Source organism: Rattus norvegicus, chromosome 16, assembly GCF_036323735.1.
Source record: "Rattus norvegicus strain BN/NHsdMcwi chromosome 16, GRCr8, whole genome shotgun sequence".
In the NCBI taxonomy this organism is placed as follows: domain Eukaryota; kingdom Metazoa; phylum Chordata; class Mammalia; order Rodentia; family Muridae; genus Rattus; species Rattus norvegicus.
The window spans coordinates 22,952,504-22,974,251 of record NC_086034.1 but is presented as its reverse complement, the minus strand read 5'-3'; the positions used below and the strand labels follow the sequence as shown (position 1 = coordinate 22,974,251).

The 21,748-nt window shown below is 43.3% G+C and overlaps 1 protein-coding gene across 1 annotated transcript; it reads left to right on the top strand.

Annotated features, from left to right (window-relative positions):
• Positions 1-144: 144 nt before the first annotated feature.
• Positions 145-21,425, top strand: LOC134482345 (uncharacterized). The gene is made up of 2 exons (XM_063275838.1): positions 145-1,871; positions 12,752-21,425. Exon 2 carries the CDS (start codon positions 13,040-13,042, stop codon positions 20,723-20,725), a length of 7,686 nt encoding a protein of 2,561 aa, XP_063131908.1. The 5' UTR covers positions 145-1,871; positions 12,752-13,039; the 3' UTR covers positions 20,726-21,425.
• Positions 21,426-21,748: the final 323 nt, after the last annotated feature.

Here is a 21,748-nt window from a genome sequence, read left to right as displayed (position 1 = left end):
TGTGAAGGTAAAATGCTTCTTTGTGAAATTAATTTTCTTATGAATTTTGTTACAATTCAGCAATAGTGTAACTATCCCAGTTTTATATGGAAAGATTGCTCAAGGGAGTCCACATTGTAGATGTGGAGATTTCTACAAACTGCAAGTGAGCAGTAAGTCCTTGTGGGTAGTGGTGGCCAATAAGAGAATGGACTCAAAAGACATAGTGAGTGGAAGACTGAGCGCAGTCCTCGTACAATAGAAGATGTCTGATGTTTGACAAGTATTGTTTGCAGAAATGAGTACATGTTCGACTGATTTTAAAATGTGACTGTTACTAGACCATAATATTTCTTTTTTAAAAAATTTTTATTAGATATATTTCTTTACTTACTTTTCCAATGTTTTTCCCCTTCCTGGTTTCCGGTCCATGAGCCCCCATCCCTTCCCCCTCACCCTCTCCCATATCGGTTTTCCTGGGCTGGAGAGATGGCTCAGTGGTTAAGAGCACTGACTGAAAGAACCAAAAAAAAAAAAAAAACCAAAAAAAAAGGAGCACTGATTGCTCTTCCAGAGGTCTTGATGAATCCAATTCACAGCAACCACATGTTGACTGACGACCATCTATAATGAGATATGATGATCTCTCCTGGTGTGTCTGATGATAGCTACTGTATACTTATATATAATAAGTACTTCTTAGTAAGTCCAGACATTTCTATAATCCATGAATCTCCTAAGTGACTTTACCCTCAGGAAAATGCATGCAATTTTTATCTACCTTTGGACACTGCTATTTTAGGATCCTGTATGAGAGCATCTCCTTGGTTTCTCTATTTCATGTGTATTTACACTAAGGAGAAATTGTGGCTATGTAGCAGTTTGTAATATGTTCATCAAGTTTGTCTTATGAGAATAGAGCATTTTCTATTTGATTCTATGAGGGTATGTTGAAAGCTCTTCATCTAGAAAAACAACAAGTGTTTTTCCCAATTATCCAGCATTTTTAGATGCAGGGAGTCAATTACTGTATATTTCCATTTAAGTTCTTCTTTATGGATTTTAAAATAATATAAACTTATATTCTTTGTGCCACATTCAAACAGTTAAAATATTGTAGTGCTTTACTTAGATATTTCCATATCCAGTCTGAGGCTGCTTTATCACTGTGAGCTGCTCCAGGTTAAGAAACCTGTTTCTATATAACCTATAGCCCTATAGTGAGGGGCTGTGTGAATGAAGAGTGGCAATTTAATGATTTTTGAATGTGACTCAGTGGACAATTGTGTTTCTATAAAGCAGTTTCACCGGTTCTATGGTATGGACAGTGCTAGCAATTAAATTGCCATTTATTTGTAAATGAAAACTGTGCATTTTGTGATTCCCCACAATGGAAGAGGAAGACTGTTAGAAGGGGCCTCATTAATATTAATAATCATCTTAAACTAGAAGCAGAATAATTGACTGATAATGAATTAAGCTTAGTCTCAACAAGAACAAGGTCAAGTTTGTCAGTTAATGATTTTCTCTTAATCTAGGCTAGCATAAATATTTTAACTTCTTGATGGTATCCTATTAAGTTGTAAATAGGCATATAAGAAGATATTTTATATTTAATAATTTTGATTTTCATGTGTCAATATCCTGTAATTCCTAAAGAACATTGTTGATGTGAAAGCATGCATCCTAAAAGAATAGAGTTAATTTCAAGACCAAATAAAAAGTAAACTCTCTTCTCTGCATTGCAGGGAGAATCGGGAAGAAAATTCCATATAATACCTAAGAAGATCCAAAATATTTTTAGAAAATCTGGAGTTTATGTGTCTTCTCGGGTAGACCCAATTCTTGAAGTATGGGGAGAAAATACATCTGCAACAGTAATCCCCACTGATGTGAGAAGTAACCTATTTCCTTTTGTGAAGGGGAGTGATGGGTGTTTGTGCCTATGCCTTCCTAGTGCAAGTAGTGAACGAGTAGAGAAAGATGAGCCTTGAGCATTCCCTTCACACTCTCCATATCCTCACTCCTTGCCAGTCACTGCATTAGGCATTGCTTCTCAACCTTCCTAACGCTGTGACCTTTAATACAGTTCCTCATGCTGTGGTGATTCCCAACCATACAACTGTTATGTTGCTACTGCATCAGTGTCAGATTGATAATATCATCAACTGTAATGTCGTATTGGTATTTTCAGAAGGTATTTGCCAACCTGTGTGAGACTGTTCTATGCCTTCCTCCAATAGGGTATGACAGACAGGTTGAGAATCACTGTCATAAAATGTAATAATAGTAAATTAGACTATGGAAACAGAAGAAAAAACAGAAAATGAGCATGTTTTTAACTCACTGAGGAGAAGTCATAAAAATACAGAAACCAAATAGTACATGCTCCTGGAAATAGGTACAGTCAACATGAAAGCGACCACCATAGTTGTGCTTCATTTATTTGGATTGACTGACTTTATGTGTGTGAATGTTTTGCGTGTATTCTGTCTGTATACCATGTGCGTGTGCTTCCCACAAAAATCAGAAGAGGTCATTTCATCCTTTGTTCTTGTTGTTCCAGAATTTTGTCAACCAATATTATGTGTTTTACAAAGCAAAGCCAGGTGTCCTGGAGGAGCAATGAATGTTTTAAACTCCTCAGCCCCTTTTCCAGCACACAGATTTAATATGTTTGATAGGCAAAAAGATTAAAATTATCATCAGGGGAAATAAGTCAGTCTTCTGATATTTCTTAACTTCCTGGACAGGACCTCAGCATTCTGGTTTTACCCATTGAAGTCCAAAGTACTTATAGGCGGGGTGCCCACAACAGGAGGCTGGGTATGTTGGTGTACACAGTTAATTCATGAACTCATAAATCAGGCAGGATGGTCTCTGTCAGTTCAAGGACATTCTGTACTTAATTTATTTGGGGAGTAGGAGAATGTAAGTTGAATTGTAGGTATCAAAAGATAACTTGTAGGAATCAATCTTTCCCTTCCTCTGTTTCCAGTCTCAGGTATCAAATTCAAGTTGTCAGTCAGGCTGCCAAGTAGGTTTATCACATTGGTAGTATGATTTACACTTTGGTTAGCATTAACAGACAAACAGTAGATAAACTCTGCATGTGTGTGTGTGGGGGGTTATTTAACATTAACACAAATGCTAAGCAGTGCATGGGAGGATCAGACAAAGAGATGGGAGTTCATGTGATTGAACACTTGGCCACTGCTGGGAGATTGTTTAACTTTCGGGGTCTGGCCTTGCTAGCAGAAGGTTTTCAGTGGTAGATTTTAATGGCTATGACTACTTGTGGTACCAGTACTGTGTTATCTGCTTCCCGGTCTACCAGCATGTGAGAACCAACAATGTACTGCCAAAAGTCAGGCCTCCCTGTTCCTTCCTTGAAATAAGTGACTGGTTTTCCCCATCAGATATTTTGTCACAGAAAGTACAGAAACAAATTCAAAAGTAACAGCCATCTTTCCTGTTTAAATCCCCTTTCAGAAGTTACAAAGCAAGCAGAAGGGTGTGTCTGCTGATCTTACACACACTACTTACTCCTTACTCCACTGCATACTGTCAACACGTAGCTAACTACCTTCCTCTAGACCTCTAATTTCATCATTAGGAAAGAGGAAGTTCAGATATAATTATTACACATAATGGAATCATTAGAAACTGTAATTTACAGAAACCAAACTCAAATGCTCTTCGTTTATGCCTAGATAAATTTGGTTTCCAATTAACTACTACAGGTGATGAACCTGAGTAATTTTTATTCTAGGAAGAACTTAGCAAAGACATAGAACTCAGGTACTTTAATAAACAGAAATTCACTCGGCAATCACCTTCTATTGCAGTGAAAAGTCATTAGAATTTTCTAAACTAAAATTTCTAATGCAAACACATTTTATCCTAACTAGAATTTTATGATGCTATGGAATGTACAAATAATGGTGATGAATATAGTAACTAAATTTTATATGCCCATGATTAGAATACAATCCACAATATCATTACAGCAGTGGGATCTTACAGAGACAACTAAGACAAAGGTAGTTTCCATTCTTCCAAGGAATAAATGTCACTGAAGTAAAACTAAACATCATTTCTGATGTTAAATTTGAATAAAACCAAACGAACACAAGACTTCCCACAAGACTACATGGGAAATGCAGTGTAATGAGTATAAAATAAAAAAATGAAAGACCTTAGCTAGTTAATACCAGTTCTCTACCCCATGCTAGCGGAATACCAGGTATAAGTCATTATAAACAAGTACAGCCAGCAGGATTTACAATGACACAGGCACATTTCAAAGGTGATGCCTAGTTTGGCTGAAAGAAAAAGATCACATGAATGAGAAATTCACACTTACTACATTTCATTTTTATTCTAAACGGCTATACACCAATCTTTCTCCTTTTATTTTAAAAGCAGTAAATATATATACATATATACATATATACATATACTTGCATATATATGCATGTATACACATCTTCTCACGTACACATATGTAGTTACAAATACATACATGCGTATAAGTGCACACACATGTGTATATGCATATTTGCCAGCCAGATGGTTCAATGGGGTAGTGATAAGTAGTCTGGTAACACATTGCATATGAAAACATGACTATGTGTGTAACATACCCCATGGTTTGCTATATTCAAGTCTGTCTTTCTCAGGAAATCCAAGGAACTTAAATTCTCTCATGATCCATTTTAATAGTGTGAACACTAAGAGGAAATGCATGCTTCTTCAACATTATTCTTTGATCAACAGTCCTCCTTCACCTGTTCTGTTGAATCTTCTCTGTGATATATTGCTTGTTGATGCAGAGAATGTTTGACGTGTCAGTTTTGCAAGTAAGAAACGTAAATCATCCTCAAACCTGGCACTGAAAGTCAAAAGTAGACTGCCATGTTATGGGTTTCCCTGAGGTGTAAGGAAGAACAAACATGTGAAGATCTTATTTCTTATGCAGTATGAGTCAATGAGGCTTCCCATTTACAATGCAGCATCAAACCCATTCACAAGCCCAACTTCCTGAATTTATCTATTTAAATCAACGAGTGTTCCGGGCATCCTATCTAAGCTAGCTTTATGGAATTTGATAACACATTTTGTGACCAAATCCCCTGGGTAACACCACTTCACAGCTTTGAATGAATCCTTCAGACTCTGTTAAATACACTCTTATTGTAACTAGCTGATGCTTATGTTAGTCACTTTCTATAGTTGTAAAAAATATCATGGGAAAGAAAATGTTTAGAAGAAAGAGATGGTGTGAAGTGGGTCTCTTGGTTAAATTGGATACAGAAATCACCATCATGATTCAGGCAGACAAGCATGACGATGAAGCAGCAGCTGAGAGATCACATCTTGACCTACACAGGAAAGAGAGAACTTAGTGGAAATGACACCAGTCTATTGAAATCTTTTTTTTTATTAACTTGAGTATTTCTTATTTACATTTCGAGTGTTATTCCCTTTCCTGGTTTCTAGGCCAACATCCCCCTAATCCCTCCCCCTCCCCTTCTTTATGGGTGTTCCCCTCCCCATCCTCCCCCCATTGCTGCCCTCCCCCCAACAATCACGTTCACTGGGGGTTCAGTCTTAGCAGGACCAAGGGCTACCCCTTCCACTGGTGATCTTACTAGAATATTTATTGCTACCTATGAGGTCAGAGTCCAGAGTCCAGGGTCAGTCCATGTATAGTATTTAGGTAGTGGCTTAGTCCCTGGAAGCTCTGGTTGCTTGGCATTGTTGTTCATATGGGGTCTCGAGCTCCTTCGAGCTCTTCGAGTTCTTTCTCTGATTCCTTCAACGGGGGTCCCGTTCTCAGTTCAGTGGTTTGCTGCTGGCATTCGGCTGTGTATTTGCTGTATTCTGGCTGTGTCTCTCAGGAGAGATCTACATCCGTATCCTGACGGCATGCACTTCATCGCTTTATCCATATTGTCTAATTGGGTGGCTGTATATGTATGGGCCACATGTGGGGCAGGCTCTGAATGGGTGTTCCTTCTGTGTCTGTTTTAATCTTTGCCTCTCTATTCCCTGCCAAGGGTATTCTTGTTCCCCATTTAAAGAAGGAGTGAAGCATTCACATTTTGATCATCCGTCTTGAGTTTCATTTGTTCTATGCATCTAGGGTAATTCAAGCATTTGGGCTAATAGCCACTTATCAATGAGTGCATACCATGTGTGTTTTTCTGTGATTGGGTTGCCTCACTCAGGATGATATTTTCCAGTTCCAACCATTTGCCTATTAATTTCATAAAGTCATTGTTTTTGATAGCTGAGTAATATTCCATTGTGTAGATGTACCACATTTTCTGTATCCATTCCTCTGTTGAAGGGCATCTGGGTTCTTTCCAGCTTCTGGCTATTATAAATAAGGCTGCTATGAACATAGTGGAGCACGTGTCTTTTTTATATGTCGGGGCAACTTTTGGGTATGTGCCCAAGAGAGGTATAGCTGGATCCTCAGGCAGTTCAATGTCCAATTTTCTGAGGAACCTCCAGACTGATTTCCAGAATGGTTGCACCAGTCTGCTTTCCCACCAACAATGGAGGAGTGTTCCCCTTTCTCCACATCCTCGCCAGCATTTGCTGTCACCTGAGTTTTTGATCTTACCCATTCTCACTGGTGTGAGGTGAAATCTCAGGGTTGTTTTGATTTGCATTTCCATTATGACTAAAGATGTTGAACATTACTTTAGATGTTTCTCAGCCATTTCGCCTTCCTCAGCTGTGAATTCTTTGTTTAGCTCTGAACCCCATTTTTTAATAGGGTTATTTGTCTCGCTGCGGGCTAACTTCTTGAGTTCTTTGTATATTTTGGATATAAGGCCTCTATCTGTTGTAGGATTGGTAAAGATCTTTTCCCAATCTGTTGGTGGCCGTTTTGTCCTACCCACAGTGTCCTTTGCCTTACAGAAGCTTTGCAGTTTTATGAGATCCCATTTGTCGATTCTTGATCTTAGAGCATAAGCCATTGGTGTTTTGTTCAGGAAATTTTTTCCAGTGCCCATGTGTTCCAGATGCTTCCCTAGTTTTTCTTCTATTAGTTTGAGTGTATCTGGTTTGATGTGGAGGTCCTTGATCCACTTGGACTTAAGCTTTGTACAGGGTGATAAGCATGGATCGATCTGCATTCTTCTACATGTTGACCTCCAGTTGAACCAGCACCATTTGCTGAAAATGCTATCTTTTTTCCATTGGATGGTTTTGGCTCCTTTGTCAAAAATCAAGTGCCCATAGGTGTGTGGGTTCATTTCTGGGTCTTCAATTCTGTTTCATTGATCTATCTGTCTGTCTCTGTTCCAATACCATGCAGTTTTTATCATTATTGCTCTGTAATAGTGCTTGAGTTCAGGGATAGTGATTCCTCCTGAAGTCCTTTTATTGTTGAGGATAGTTTTAGCTATCTTGGGCTTTTTGTTGATGAATTTGCAAATTGTTCTTTCTAACTCTTTGAAGAAATGGATTGGTATTTTGATGGGGATTGCATTGAATCTGTAGATTGCTTTCGGTAAGATGGCCATTTTTACTATATTAATCCTGCCAATCCATGAGCATGGAAGATCTTTCCATCTTCTGAGGTCTTCTTCAATTTCTTTCTTCAGAGTCTTGAAGTTCTTATTGTACAGATCTTTTACTTGCTTGGATAAAGTCACACCGAGGTACTTTATATTATTTGGATCTATTATGAAGGGTGTTATTTCCCTAATTTCTTTCTCAGCTTTTTCTCTTTTGTGTAGAGGAAGGCTACTGATTTATTTGAGTTAATTTTATACCCAACCACTTTGCTGAAGTTGTTTATCAGCTTTTGTAGTTCTCTGGTGGAACTTTTGGGATCACTTAAATGTACTATCATATCATCTGCAAATAGTGATATTTTGACTTCTTCTTTTCCCATCTGTATCCCCTTGACCTCCATTTGTTGTCTGATTGCTCTGGCTAGAACTTCAAGAACTATATTGAATAAGTAGGGAGAGAGTGGGCAGCCTTGTCTAGTCCCTGATTTTAGTGGGATTGCTTCAAGTTTCTCTCCATATTGTTTAATGTTAGCAACTGGTTTGCTCTATATGGCTTTTACTATGTTTAGGTATGGGCCTTGAATTCCTATTCTTTCCAGGACTTTTATCATGAAGTGGTGTTGAATTTTGTCAAATGCTTTCTCAGCATCTAATGAAATGATCATGTGGTTCTGTTCTTTCAGTTTGTTTATATAATGGATCACGTTGATGGTTTTCCGTATATTAAACTATCCCTGCATGCCTGGGATGAAGCCTACTTGATCATGGTGGATGATTGTTTTGATGTGTTCTTGGATTTGGTTTGCCAGATATTTATTGAGTATTCTTGTGTCGATATTCATAAGGGAAATTGTTCTGAGGTTCTCTTTCTTTGTTGGGTCTTTGTGTGGTTTAGGTATAAGAGTAATTGTGGCTTCATAGAAGGAATTCGGTAGTGCTCCGTTTGTTTCATTTTTGTGGAATAGTTTGGAGAATATTGGTATGAGGTCTTCTATGAAGGTCTGATAGAATTCTGCACTGAATCCGTCTGGACCTGGGCCCTTTTTGGTTGGGAGACCTTTAATGACTGCTTCCATTTCCTTAGGAGTTATGGGGTTGTTTATCTGGTTTATATGTTCCTGATTTAACTTTGGTACCTGGTATCTGTCTAGGAAATTGTCCATTTCCTGCAGATTTTCAAGTTTTGTTGAATACAGGCTTTTATACTAAGATCTGATGATTTTTTGAATTTCGTCTGAATCTGTAGTTATGTCTCCCTTTTCATTTCTGATTTTGTTAATTTGGACACACTCTCTGTGTCCTCTAGTTAGTCTGGCTAAGGGTTTATCTATCTTAATGATTGTCTCAAAGAACCATCTCTTGGTTCTGTTGATTCTTTCTATGGTCCATTTGTTTCTACTTGGCTGATTTCAGCTCTGAGTTTGATTATTTCCTGCATTCTACTCCTCCTGGGTGTGTTTGCTTCTTTTTGTTCTAGAGCGTTTAGGGGTGTTGTCAAGCTGCTGACATATGCTCTTTCCTCTTTCTTTCTGCAGGCACTCAGCGTTATGAGTTTCCTCATAGCACAGCTTTCATTGTGTCCCATAAGTTTGGGTATGTTGTACCTTCGTTTTCATTAAATTCTAAGCAATCTTTAATTTCTTTCTTTATTTCTTCCTTGACCTGGTTATCATTGAATAGAGCATTGTTTTATTTCCACGTATATGTGGACGTTCTTCCATTATTGTTATTGAAGACCAACTTTAGGCCATGGTGGTCTGATAAGATGCATGGGATTATTTCTATCTTTCTGTACCTGTTGAGGCCCGTTTTTTGACCAATTATATGGTCAATTTTGGAGAAAGTACCATGAGGAGCTGAGAAGAAGGTATATCCTTTTGCTTTAGGATAGAATGTTCTATAAATATCCGTTAAGTCCATTTGGCTCATGAATTCTCTTAATCTGTCTAGGTCTCTGTTTAATTTCTATTTCCATGATCTGTCCATTGATGAGAGTGGGGTGTTGAAATCTCCTACCATCATTGTGTGAGGTGCAATGTGTGTTTTGAGCTTTAGTAAGGTTTCTTTTATGTATGTAGGTGCCCTTGTATTTGGGGCATAGATATTTAGGATTGAGAGTTCATCTTGGTGGATTTTTCCTTTGATGAATATAAAGTGTCCTTCCTTATCTTTTTTGATGACTTTTGGTTGAAAATTGATTTTATTTGACATTAGAATGGCTACTCCAGCTTGCTTCTTCTGACCATTTGCTTGGAAAGTTGTTTTCCAGCATTTCACTCTGAGGTAGTGTCTGTCTTTGTCTCTGAGGTGTGTTTCCTGTAGGCAGCAGAATGCAGGGTCCTCGTTGCGTATCCAGTTTGTTAATCTATGTCTTTTCATTGGGGAGTTGAGGCCATTGATGTTGAGAGATATTAAGGAATAGTGATTATTGCTTCCTGTTATATTCATATTTGGATATGAGGTTATGTTTGTGCGCTTTTCTTCTCTTTGTTTTGTTGCCAAGACGATTAGTTTCTTGCTTCGTCTAGGGTATCTCTTGCCTCCTTATGTTGGGCTTTTCCATTTATTATCCTTTGTAGTGCTGGATTTGTAGAAAGATATTGTGTAAATTTGGTTTTGTCCTGGAATATCTTGGTTTCTTCATCTATGTTAATTGAGAGTTTTGCAGGATGCAGTAACCTGGGCTGGCATTTGTGTTCTCTTAGGGTCTGTATGACATCTGTCCAGGATCTTCTGGATTTTATAGTTTCTGGCGAAAAGTCTGTATGATTCTGATAGGTCTGCCTTTATGTTACTTGATCTTTTTCCCTTACTGCTTTTAATATTCTTTCTTTATTTTGTGCGTTTGGTGTTTTGACTATTATGTGACGGGAGCTGTTTCTTTTCTGGTCCAATCTATTTGGAGTTCTGTAGGCTTCTTGTATGCTTATGGGTATCTCTTTCTTTAGGTTAGGGAAGATTTCTTCTATGATTTTGTTGAAGATATTTACTGGTCCTTTGAGCTGGGAGTCTTCACTCTCTTCTATACCTATTATCCTTAGGTTTGATCTTCTCATTGAGTCCTGGATTTCCTGTATGTTTTGGACCAGTAGCTTTTTCCGCTTTACATTATCTTTGACTGTTGAGTTGATGATTTCTATGGAATCTTCTGCTCCTGAGATTCTCTCTTCCATATCTTGTATTCTGTTGGTGAAGCTCGTATCTACAGCTCCTTGTCTCTTCTTTAGGTTTTGTATTTCCAGGGTTGTTTCCATGTGTTCTTTCTTGATTGCTTCTATTTCCATTTTCAATTCCTTCAACTGTTTGATTGTGTTTTCCTGGAATTCTTTCAGGGATTTTTGTGACTCCTCTCTATGGGCTTCTACTTGTTTATTTATGTTTTCCTGGAATTCTTTCAGGGATTTTTGCGATTCCTCTCTGTCGGCTTCTACTTGTTCTCTAAGGGAGTTATTCACGTCTTTCTGGAAGTTCTCCAGCATCATGATCAAATATGATTTTGAAACTAGATCTTGCTTTTCTTGTGTGTTTGGATATTTTGTGTTTGCTTTGGTGGGAGAATTGGGCTCCGATGATGCCATGTAGTCTTGGTTTCTGTTGCTTGGGTTCCTGTGCTTGCCTCTCGCCATCAGATTATCTCTAGTGTTACTTTGTTCTGCTATTTCTGACAGTGGCTAGACTGTCCTATATGCCTGTTTTTCAGGAGTGCTGTAGACCTGTTTTCCTGTTTTCTTTCAGCCAGTTATGGGAACAGAGTGTTCTGCTTTGGGGCGTGTAGTTTTTCCTATCTACAGGTCTTCAGCTGTTCCTGTGGGCCTGTGCCCTGAATTCACCAGGCAGGTCACTTGGAGCAGAAAAGTTGGTCTTACCTGTGATCCGGAGGCTCAAGGTTGCTCATGGGGTGTTGCTTATGAGCTCTCCGCGGCGGCAGCCACCAGGAAGTTCTGACCGCCCTTTCCGGGAGCTTCTGTGCACCAGGGTTCCAGATGGCGTTTGGTGTTTTCCTCTGGAGTCAGTAATGTGTGCAGAGTGCAGTCTCTTCTGGTTTCCCAGGCATGTCTGCCTCTCTGAAGGTTTAGCTCTCCCTCCCACAGGATTTGGGTGTAGAGAACTGTTTATATGGTCAGTCCCTTCAGGTTCTGGCGGTGTCTCAGATGCCAAAAGAAAGCACTGTTGTTCTACTCTGTTTCCAGCTCTGTCTCTCTATTGAAATCTTAAACCTCATCCTGGCAACAGTTTTACTACAAAACAGCCCCACCACCTACTCCTTTTGAAAATAATTCAGCGCTCTGCACAGCAAGCATAATGTGAGCCTATGGGGCTGTTGACATTCAAGCCACCACAGAGGTGCTGGATGAGGTCTTAATATACATCCTGTAAGTGTAGCAATAGTCATGATGTTACAGAATAGTTGACGATACTGTGCCCTCCTCCCAGATTGCGTTGTTTACTTATAAACAAATTTCTACTAATTGCTGTGGTTCAGCCTTTGCACAGACCTTTAATCTCTCAAACTGGAATGTAGACATTTCCTTAGTACCCACCCTTAATGCTAAGTAATCAATGTAACCTTAGTTTATAGAATGAAGCACCTCGTTTAAAAGTGATGCTTAATTGCATGAAAGAGAAGGTGATTATCCAGAGAAAGATTTGGTATAAAGAATATTCCCATCTCTCTCACGAAGGAATAAGAAAAGTGGCTACTTGAGGGGTAGTGCAGCAGAAAGTACAAAAAGACAGGGGGAGAGAGAGAGAGAGAGAGAGGGAGGAGGGAGGGAGGGGCGGAGGGAGGGAGGTGGCCTTTTTACTTGGAGAGTTTTAGAGAGAAACAGTGCAGAATGAAACATAGAATATGAAGGAAAGAGAATATTACAAAATCACTATTTAGAGGAAGAGTAGAGCAAAACATCAGAGGCCAAGAGTCACATTTTGTCCTTTCTATTTATATATTTCCATCTTACAAGGAAAAATGACTTCAGGTAGCAAAGAGCAGAAGAAATCTAAGTATAAACCTAAAGAGATCCACAGTAAAGACTTTGAAAAACTCTGGGCCAATTACTCAAGCAGACAGGAAGCAGACTTCACTGAATGTCACTGAATGTCGTGCTAACTTTCGACAGAATACACAAATAGTTTGGGGACTATGAATCCAGGTTCTGACATTATCAGAAGGGTGATAGAATGAATAAAATCAGTAAATTTTCAATCAAAAGTATCACTGCTAATTTTCGTTTTAGGATGAAAAATATAAAACAGATAATTTCTATGCGGTGTCTTCTGAGCATAGAAATTCTATTCCTAAGGCTACTGCTGATCGTGAAGCTTCCACCTCTACTGCTGACAGCCTGGATGCTGCCGAGCCTGACCCAACAAATTCTACAAATGCTACTGACTGTCTGGCTGCTCTTGAGCGTGAGCTGACTAATTCCAACAACACTGCTGACTGTCTGGCTGACCTTGAGCCTGATCCGACGATTTCTACCAATGCCGCTGACTTTCAGGCTGCTGTTGCACCAGAGCCAACTATGTCCACCCACCCTGCTGACTGTCTGCCTGATGTGGAACCAGAGCCAACTATGTCCACCCACCCTGCTGACACTCTGGCTGCTCTTGAGCCTGAGCTGACTACTTTCAACAACACTGCTGACTGTCTGGCTGACCTTGAGCCTGAGCCAAACATGTCCACCCACCCTGCTGACAGTCTGCCTGATGTGGAACCAGAGCCAACTATGTCCAATCACCCTGCAGACACTCTGGCTGCTCTTGAGCCTGAACTGACTAATTCCAACAACACTGCTGACTGTCTGGCTGACCTTGAGCCTGATCCGACGATTTCTACCAATGCCGCTGACTTTCAGGCTGCTGTTGCACCAGAGCCAACTATGTCCACCCACCCTGCTGACTGTCTGCCTGATGTGGAACCAGAGCCAACTATGTCCACCCACCCTGCTGACACTCTGGCTGCTCTTGAGCCTGAGCTGACTACTTTCAACAACACTGCTGACTGTCTGGCTGACCTTGAGCCTGAGCCAAACATGTCCACCCACCCTGCTGACAGTCTGCCTGATGTGGAACCAGAGCCAACTATGTCCACCCACCCTGCTGACACTCTGGCTGCTCTTGAGCCTGAGCTGACCAATTTCAACAACACTGCTGACTGTCTGGCTGACCTTGAGCCTGATCCGACTATTTCTACCAATGCCGCTGACTTTCAGGCTGCTGTTGCACCAGAGCCAACTATGTCCACCTACCCTGCTGACTGTCTGCCAGATGTGGAACCAGAGCCAACTATGTCCACCCACCCTGCTGACACTCTGGCTGCTCTTGAGCCTGAGCTGACTAATTCCAACAACACTGCTGACTGTCTGGCTGACCTTGAGCCTGATCCGACGATTTCTACCAATGCCGCTGACTTTCAGGCTGCTGTTGCACCAGAGCCTGCTATGTCCACCTACCCTGCTGACTGTCTGCCAGATGTGGAACCAGAGCCAACTATGTCCACCCACCCTGCTGACACTCTGGCTGCTCTTGAGCCTGAGCTGACTAATTCCAACAACACTGCTGACTGTCTGGCTGACCTTGAGCCTGATCCGACGATTTCTACCAATGCCGCTGACTTTCAGGCTGCTGTTGCACCAGAGCCTGCTATGTCCACCAACCCTGCTGACAGTATGGCAGCTGTTGAGCCTGAGCCGACTATGTCCACCCACCCTGCTGACATTCTGACTGCTGATGAGCCTGAACATAATAATTCTACCAAAGCTGCTGACTGTCTGGCTGACCTTGAGCCTGAGCCAAACATGTCCACCCACCCTGCTGACAGTCTGCCTGATGTGGAACCAGAGCCAACTATGTCCACCCACCCTGCTGACACTCTGGCTGCTCTTGAGCGTGAGCTGACCAATTTCAACAACACTGCTGACTGTCTGGCTGACCTTGAGCCTGATCCGACTATTTCTACCAATGCCGCTGACTTTCAGGCTGCTGTTGCACCAGAGCCAACTATGTCCACCCACCCTGCTGACTGTCTGCCTGATGTGGAACCAGAGCCAACTATGTCCACCCACCCTGCTGACACTCTGGCTGCTCTTGAGCCTGAGCTGACTAATTCCAACAACACTGCTGACTGTCTGGCTGACCTTGAGCCTGATCCGACTATTTCTACCAATGCCGCTGACTGTCGGGCTGCTGTTGCACCAGAGCCCGCTATGTCCACCAACCCTGCTGACAGTATGGCAGCTGTTGAGCCTGAGCCGACTATGTCCACCCACCCTGCTGACATTCTGACTGCTGACGAGCCTGAAAATAATACTTCTACCAAAGCTGCTGACTGTCGGGCTGACCTTGAGCCTGAGCCAAACATGTCCACCCACCCTGCTGACAGTCTGCCTGATGTGGAACCAGAGCCAACTATGTCCACCCACCCTGCTGACACTCTGGCTGCTCTTGAGCCTGAGCTGACCAATTTCAACAACACTGCTGACTGTCTGGCTGACCTTGAGCCTGATCCGACTATTTCTACCAATGCCGCTGACTTTCAGGCTGCTGTTGCACCAGAGCCAACTATGTCCACCTACCCTGCTGACTGTCTGCCAGATGTGGAACCAGAGCCAACTATGTCCACCCACCCTGCTGACACTCTGGCTGCTCTTGAGCCTGAGCTGACTAATTTCAACAACACTGCTGACTGTCTGGCTGACCTTGAGCCTGATCCGACTATTTCTACCAATGCTGCTGACTGTCGGGCTGCTGTTGCACCAGAGCCCGCTATGTCCACCAACCCTGCTGACAGTATGGCAGCTGTTGAGCCTGAGCCGACTATGTCCACCCACCCTGCTGACATTCTGACTGCTGACGAGCCTGCACATAATACTTCTACCAAAGGTGCTGACTGTCTGGCTGACCTTGAGCCTGAGCCAAACATGTCCACCCACCCTGCTGACAGTCTGCCTGATGTGGAACCAGAGCCAACTATGTCCAATCACCCTGCTGACACACTGGCTGCTCTTGAGCCTGAGTCGACTAAATCCTCCAATGCTGCTGACTGTCTGGCCTATGTTGAGCCAGAGCCAGCTATGTCCACCCACCATGCCGACAGTCTGGCTGCTCTTGAGCATGAGCTGTCTCATGCCAACAAAGATGCTGACTGTCTGGCTTCTCTCAAGGCTGAGCTGATTAATTCCACCAATGCTACTGATTGTCTGGCTTCTGTTGGGACTGAGACAACCATGTCCACCCAGCCTACTGATAATTTGGCAGCTGTTGAGCCTGAACATAATTCCACCAATACTGCTGACGGTAAGGACTCTGTTGAACAAGAGCCATCTAAGCCCACCTACCGTGCCGACAGCCTGGCTGCTCTTGAGCATGAGCTGACTAATTCCAACAACACTGCTGACTGTCTGGCTTCTCAGAAGGCTGAGTCAATTGATTCTACCAATGCTACTGATTGTTTGGCTTCTGTTGGGACTGAGACAACTATGTCCACCCACCCGGCTGACAATATGGCTACTGATGAGCTTGAGGCTACACATTCCACCAATGCTGCTTACTTTCTGGCGGCTCTTGAGCCCCAGTCGACTAATTCCTCCAATGCTGCTGATATTCTGGCTTCGGTTGGGTCTGAGACAACCATGTCTACCCACCTTGCTGATATTCCTATTGCTCATGAGCCTGACTATAATGATTCTACCAATGCTGCTGACAGTCTGGACTCCGTTGAGCCAGAGCCAGCTATGTCCACCCACCGTGCCGACAGTCTGGCTGCTCTTGAGCATGAGCTGTCTCATGCCAACAAAGCTGCTGACTGTCTGGCTTCTCTCAAGGCTGAGCCAACCATGTCCACCCAGCCTGCTGACAGTTCGGCAGCTGTTGAGCCTGAGCCTACAATTTCCACCAGAGCTGCTGATTTTCTGGCTACTGTTCTGCCAGAGCTAACTAGGTCAAACCACCCTGCTGACTGTCTGGACTCTGTTCAGCCTGAGTCATCTATGTCCACACACCCTGCTGATAATATGGCTACTGATGAGCTTGAGCCTACAAATTTGACCAACGCTGCTTACTGTCTGGCTGCTCTTGAGCCTGAGTCGACTAAATCCTCCAATGCTGCTGACTGTCTGGCCTATGTTGAGCCAGAGCCAGGTATGTCCACCCACCGTGCCGACAGTCTGGCTTCTCTTGAGCATGAGCTGTCTCATGCCAACAAAGATGCTGACTGCCTGCCTTCTCTCAAGACTGAGCTGATTAATTCCATCAATGCTACTGATTGTCTGGCTTCTTTTGGGACTGAGACAACCATGTCCACCCAGCCTACTGACAGTGTGGCAGCTGTTGAGCCTGAACATAATAGTTCCACCAATGCTGCTGATGGTCTGGGCTCTGTTGAACAAGAGCCAGCTAATCCCACCCACCGTTCCAACAGTCTGGCTGCTCTTGAGCATGAGCTGACTAATTCCAACAACACTGCTGACTGTCTGGCTTCTCAGAAGGCTGAGTCAATTGATTCTACCAATGCTACTGATTGTTTGGCTTCTGTTGGGACTGAGACAACTATGTCCACCCACCCTGCTGACAATATGGCTATGGATGAGCTTGAGCCTACACATTCCACCAATGCTGCTTACTTTCTGGCCGCTCTTGAGCCCCAGTCGACTAATTCCTCCAATACTGCTGATATTCTGGCTTCTGTTGAGTCTGAGACAACCATGTCTACCCACCTTGCTGATATTCCTATTGCTCATGAGCCTGACTATAATGATTCTACCAATGCTGCTGACAGTCTGGACTCCGTTGAGCCAGAGCCAGCTATGTCCACCCACCATGCCGACAGTCTGGCTGCTTTTGAGCATGAGCTGTCTCATGCCAACAAAGCTGCTGACTGTCTGGCTTCTCTCAAGGCTGAGCCAACCATGTCCACCCAGCCTGCTGACAGTTCGGCAGCTGTTGAGCCTGAGCCTACAATTTCCACCAGAGCTGCTGATTTTCTGGCTACTGTTCTGCCAGAGCTAACTAGGTCAAACCACCCTGCTGACTGTCTGGACTCTGTTCAGCCTGAGTCATCTATGTCCACACACCCTGCTGATAATATGGCTACTGATGAGCTTGAGCCTACAAATTCGACCAACGCTGCTTACTGTCTGGCTGCTCTTGAGCCTGAGTCGACTAAATCCTCCAATGCTGCTGACTGTCTGGCCTATGTTGAGCCAGAGCCAGGTATGTCCACCCACCGTGCCGACAGTCTGGCTGCTCTTGAGCATGAGCTGTCTCATGCCAACAAAGATGCTGACTGCCTGCCTTCTCTCAAGACTGAGCTGATTAATTCCATCAATGCTACTGATTGTCTGGCTTCTTTTGGGACTGAGACAACCATGTCCACCCAGCCTACTGACAGTGTGGCAGCTGTTGAGCCTGAACATAATAGTTCCACCAATGCTGCTGATGGTCTGGGCTCTGTTGAACAAGAGCCAGCTAATCCCACCCACCGTTCCAACAGTCTGGCTGCTCTTGAGCATGAGCTGACTAATTCCAACAACACTGCTGACTGTCTGGCTTCTCAGAAGGCTGAGTCAATTGATTCTACCAATGCTACTGATTGTTTGGCTTCTGTTGGGACTGAGACAACTATGTCCACCCACCCTGCTGACAATATGGCTATGGATGAGCTTGAGCCTACACATTCCACCAATGCTGCTTACTTTCTGGCCGCTCTTGAGCCCCAGTCGACTAATTCCTCCAATACTGCTGATATTCTGGCTTCTGTTGGGTCTGAGACAACCATGTCTACCCACCTTGCTGATATTCCTATTGCTCATGAGCCTGACTATAATGATTCTACCAATGCTGCTGACAGTCTGGACTCCGTTGAGCCAGAGCCAGCTATGTCCACCCACCATGCCGACAGTCTGGCTGCTCTTGAGCATGAGCTGTCTCATGCCAACAAAGCTGCTGACTGTCTGGCTTCTCTCAAGGCTGAGCCAACCATGTCCACCCAGCCTGCTGACAGTTCGGCAGCTGTTGAGCCTGAGCCTACAATTTCCACCAGAGCTGCTGATTTTCTGGCTACTGTTCTGCCAGAGCTAACTAGGTCAAACCACCCTGCTGACTGTCTGGACTCTGTTCAGCCTGAGTCATCTATGTCCACACACCCTGCTGATAATATGGCTACTGATGAGCTTGAGCCTACAAATTCGACCAACGCTGCTTACTGTCTGGCTGCTCTTGAGCCTAAGTCGACTAAATCCTCCAATTCTGCTGACTGTCTGGCCTATGTTGAGCCAGAGCCAGGTATGTCCACCCACCGTGCCGACAGTCTGGCTGCTCTTGAGCATGAGCTGTCTCATGTCAACAAAGATGCTGACTGTCTGGCTTCTCTCAAGGCTGAGCTGATTAATTCCATCAATGCTACTGATTGTCTGGCTTCTGTTGGGACTGAGACAACCATGTCCACCCAGCCTACTGACAGTTTGGCAGCTGTTGAGCCTGAACATAATTCCACCAATGCTGCTGACGGTCTGGACTCTGTTGAACAAGAGCCAGCTAAGCCCACCCACCGTTCCGACAGTCTGGCTGCTCTTGAGCATGAGCTGACTAATTCCAACAACACTGCTGACTGTCTGGCTTCTCAGAAGGCTGAGTCAATTGATTCTACCAATGCTACTGATTGTTTGGCTTCTGTTGGGACTGAGACAACTATGTCCACCCACCCTGCTGACAATATGGCTACTGATGAGCTTGAGCCTACACATTCCACCAATGCTGCTTACTGTCTGGCTGCTCTTGAGCCTGAGTCGACTAAATCCTCCAGTGCTGCTGACTGCCTGGCCTATGTTGAGCCAGAGCCAGCTATGTCCACCCACCGTGCCGACAGTCTGGCTGCTCTTGAGCATGAGCTGTCTCATGCCAACAAAGATGCTGGCTGTCTGGCTTCTCTCAAGGCTGAGCTGATTAATTCCACCAATGCTACTGATTGTCTGGCTTCTGTTGGGACTGAGACAACCATGTCCACCCAGCCTGCTGACAGTTTGGCAGCTGTTGAGCCTGAACATAATAATTCTACCAATGCTGCTGACGGTCTGGACTCTATTGAACAAGAGCCAGCTATGCCCACCCCCCGTTCCGACAGTCTGGCTGCTCTTGAGCATGAGCTGTCTCATGCCAATAAAGCTGCTGACTGTCTGGCTTCTCTCAAGGCTGAGCCAACCATGTCCACCCAGCCTGCTGACACTTTGGCATCTGTTGAGCCTGAGCCTACTTTTTCCACCAAAGCTGCTGATTGTCTGGCTACTGTTCAGCCTGAGCTAACTAGGTCAAACCACCCTGCTGACTGTCTGGATTCTGTTCAGCCTGAGTCATCTATGTCCCCACACCCTGCTGACAGTTTGGTAGCTATTGAGCCTGAACTGACTAATTCCACCAAAGCTGCTGACTGTCTGGACTCTGCTGAGCCAGAGCCAACTATGGCCACCCACCATGCTGACATTCTGACTGCTGTTGAGCCTGAACATACTAATTGCTCCAGTACTGCTGACTGTCTGCCTGCTGTTCAGCCTGAGTCCAGTATGTCCACCCACCCTGCTGACAGTATGGCTGCTATTGATGCTGGGCCTACAGATCCTGCCATTGTTGCTGACTGTCTGGCTGCTCTTGAACCTCGGCTGTCTGTTACATGTGCTGCTGACAGTAGTGTGTTAGTTGAGAGTCATGACTCAGGACCAGCTAGTCACATTGGATTGGATTATGTAGTTGATTTACCTCTTTACAAGGAGAGTACAAGGTACAAACCCCATGCTGACCCAGAGCCCACTCCTGGTTCCTGCACTTGTTATTCCCTTGACTCCATTCAAATGACTAACCTGACTCTTTTGATATCCCTTAGTGAAGAAGAAATATTTGATTCTGCTACTTCAGATGAGGAATCTTCTTTTACTCCTGACGTAGAAGAAGGTCTGCCTGCTACTCAGGGTGCTGAGGATATTTTTCATGCTTCCGCACGAGCTGAACCAATAAACCACAGCTTGATCCTTCTCAGGGAGAGTGGATATCTTCGGGCAACAGAGATACCACGCATACCTTTTTTGCTCTTCATATGGCTTATATCCTCACTCTTATCCATCATAACATGGATGAAAATCCAAATTCAACAAGCATGGCATGAAGAAAATGGCCAAGGAGCTCCCACTAAGAAGAGAGTCGGACCAGGTAAGTTAAACTAAAATAGTAGCTTAAAATAGATTAAGATTGTTTTACTAGAAACCTAGGTCTCTTTTGTTAATAAATTTCATACTTCTATAGGGCTATTTACGCATAACCTAGAACCTGAAAACTTTATTTTTTCTCAATTTATAGAAAATAATTTTCATAATGTAACAAATCCAGTTTAGAGAAATACAACTGACCAGGTAATATTTTTTCCTACTTGGATGTTTCCTATTCTAGAATGAGGAGATTATTGTCACTTCCAGTGAAAACATGTGTTTCCTGAATGACTAAGCCGGGAAAACTTCCTGTTAAATGTTATTGTCTATTTATCGCTGTCATTCTGAACTCTGACTTCTGAAGTTAGCATAGCCTTTGACCGCAACATTCCAAAAGAAGCAACTTCTGAGATTAAAAATAACAAGAGAAGCATCCACCTTCTCACTGTTTCTCTCTACATTGATATGTCTACATTGATATCTACATGATAATGACACTGATGTTGTTGATGCTGGGCATGACAATATCACCAGAGATGTGCCTGATGATACTGTTAATAATTCTTCTTTTTCTTCTAGTGGCTGCGGCTCCTGATCCCTAGACCCTTGATGCTCCTCCAGGATCGATTGGAATATCAAAACACAGTCTGTGTGGGAGAATTGATCATATATATAAATTTTAAAATAAAATGTTCAGTCTGATTGTAGACTGAAGTAAAAATTGATTGTTTCATTGGAGTCTCAGTTGTGCCATGTGATGCTTCCTGGAAACTTTTTTCAATTATTTTCAATTTTAATATTTTCAATTTTAATATTTACTTATTTACTTTACATCCTGCTCACTGCCCCCTCCCTGTCAGCCTCTCCCATAATTGTTCCCTTGTGCCCCACTCTCCTTCTCCTCTCAGTGGGTAGGGGCCATTTGGTTATCTTCCCACCCTGGAACATGAAGTCTCTGTGAGACTAATCTAGGACACAATCTAGCTAGAAGAACCTATTCTGCATACAGGCAACATCCTTTAGGATAACCCATGCTGTAAT

Excerpts from the sequence above, each read along its gene's own strand:
- LOC134482345 (XM_063275838.1), top strand. The coding sequence starts at position 13,040 with ATGTCCACCCACCCTGCTGACTGTCTGCCTGATGTGGAACCAGAGCCA.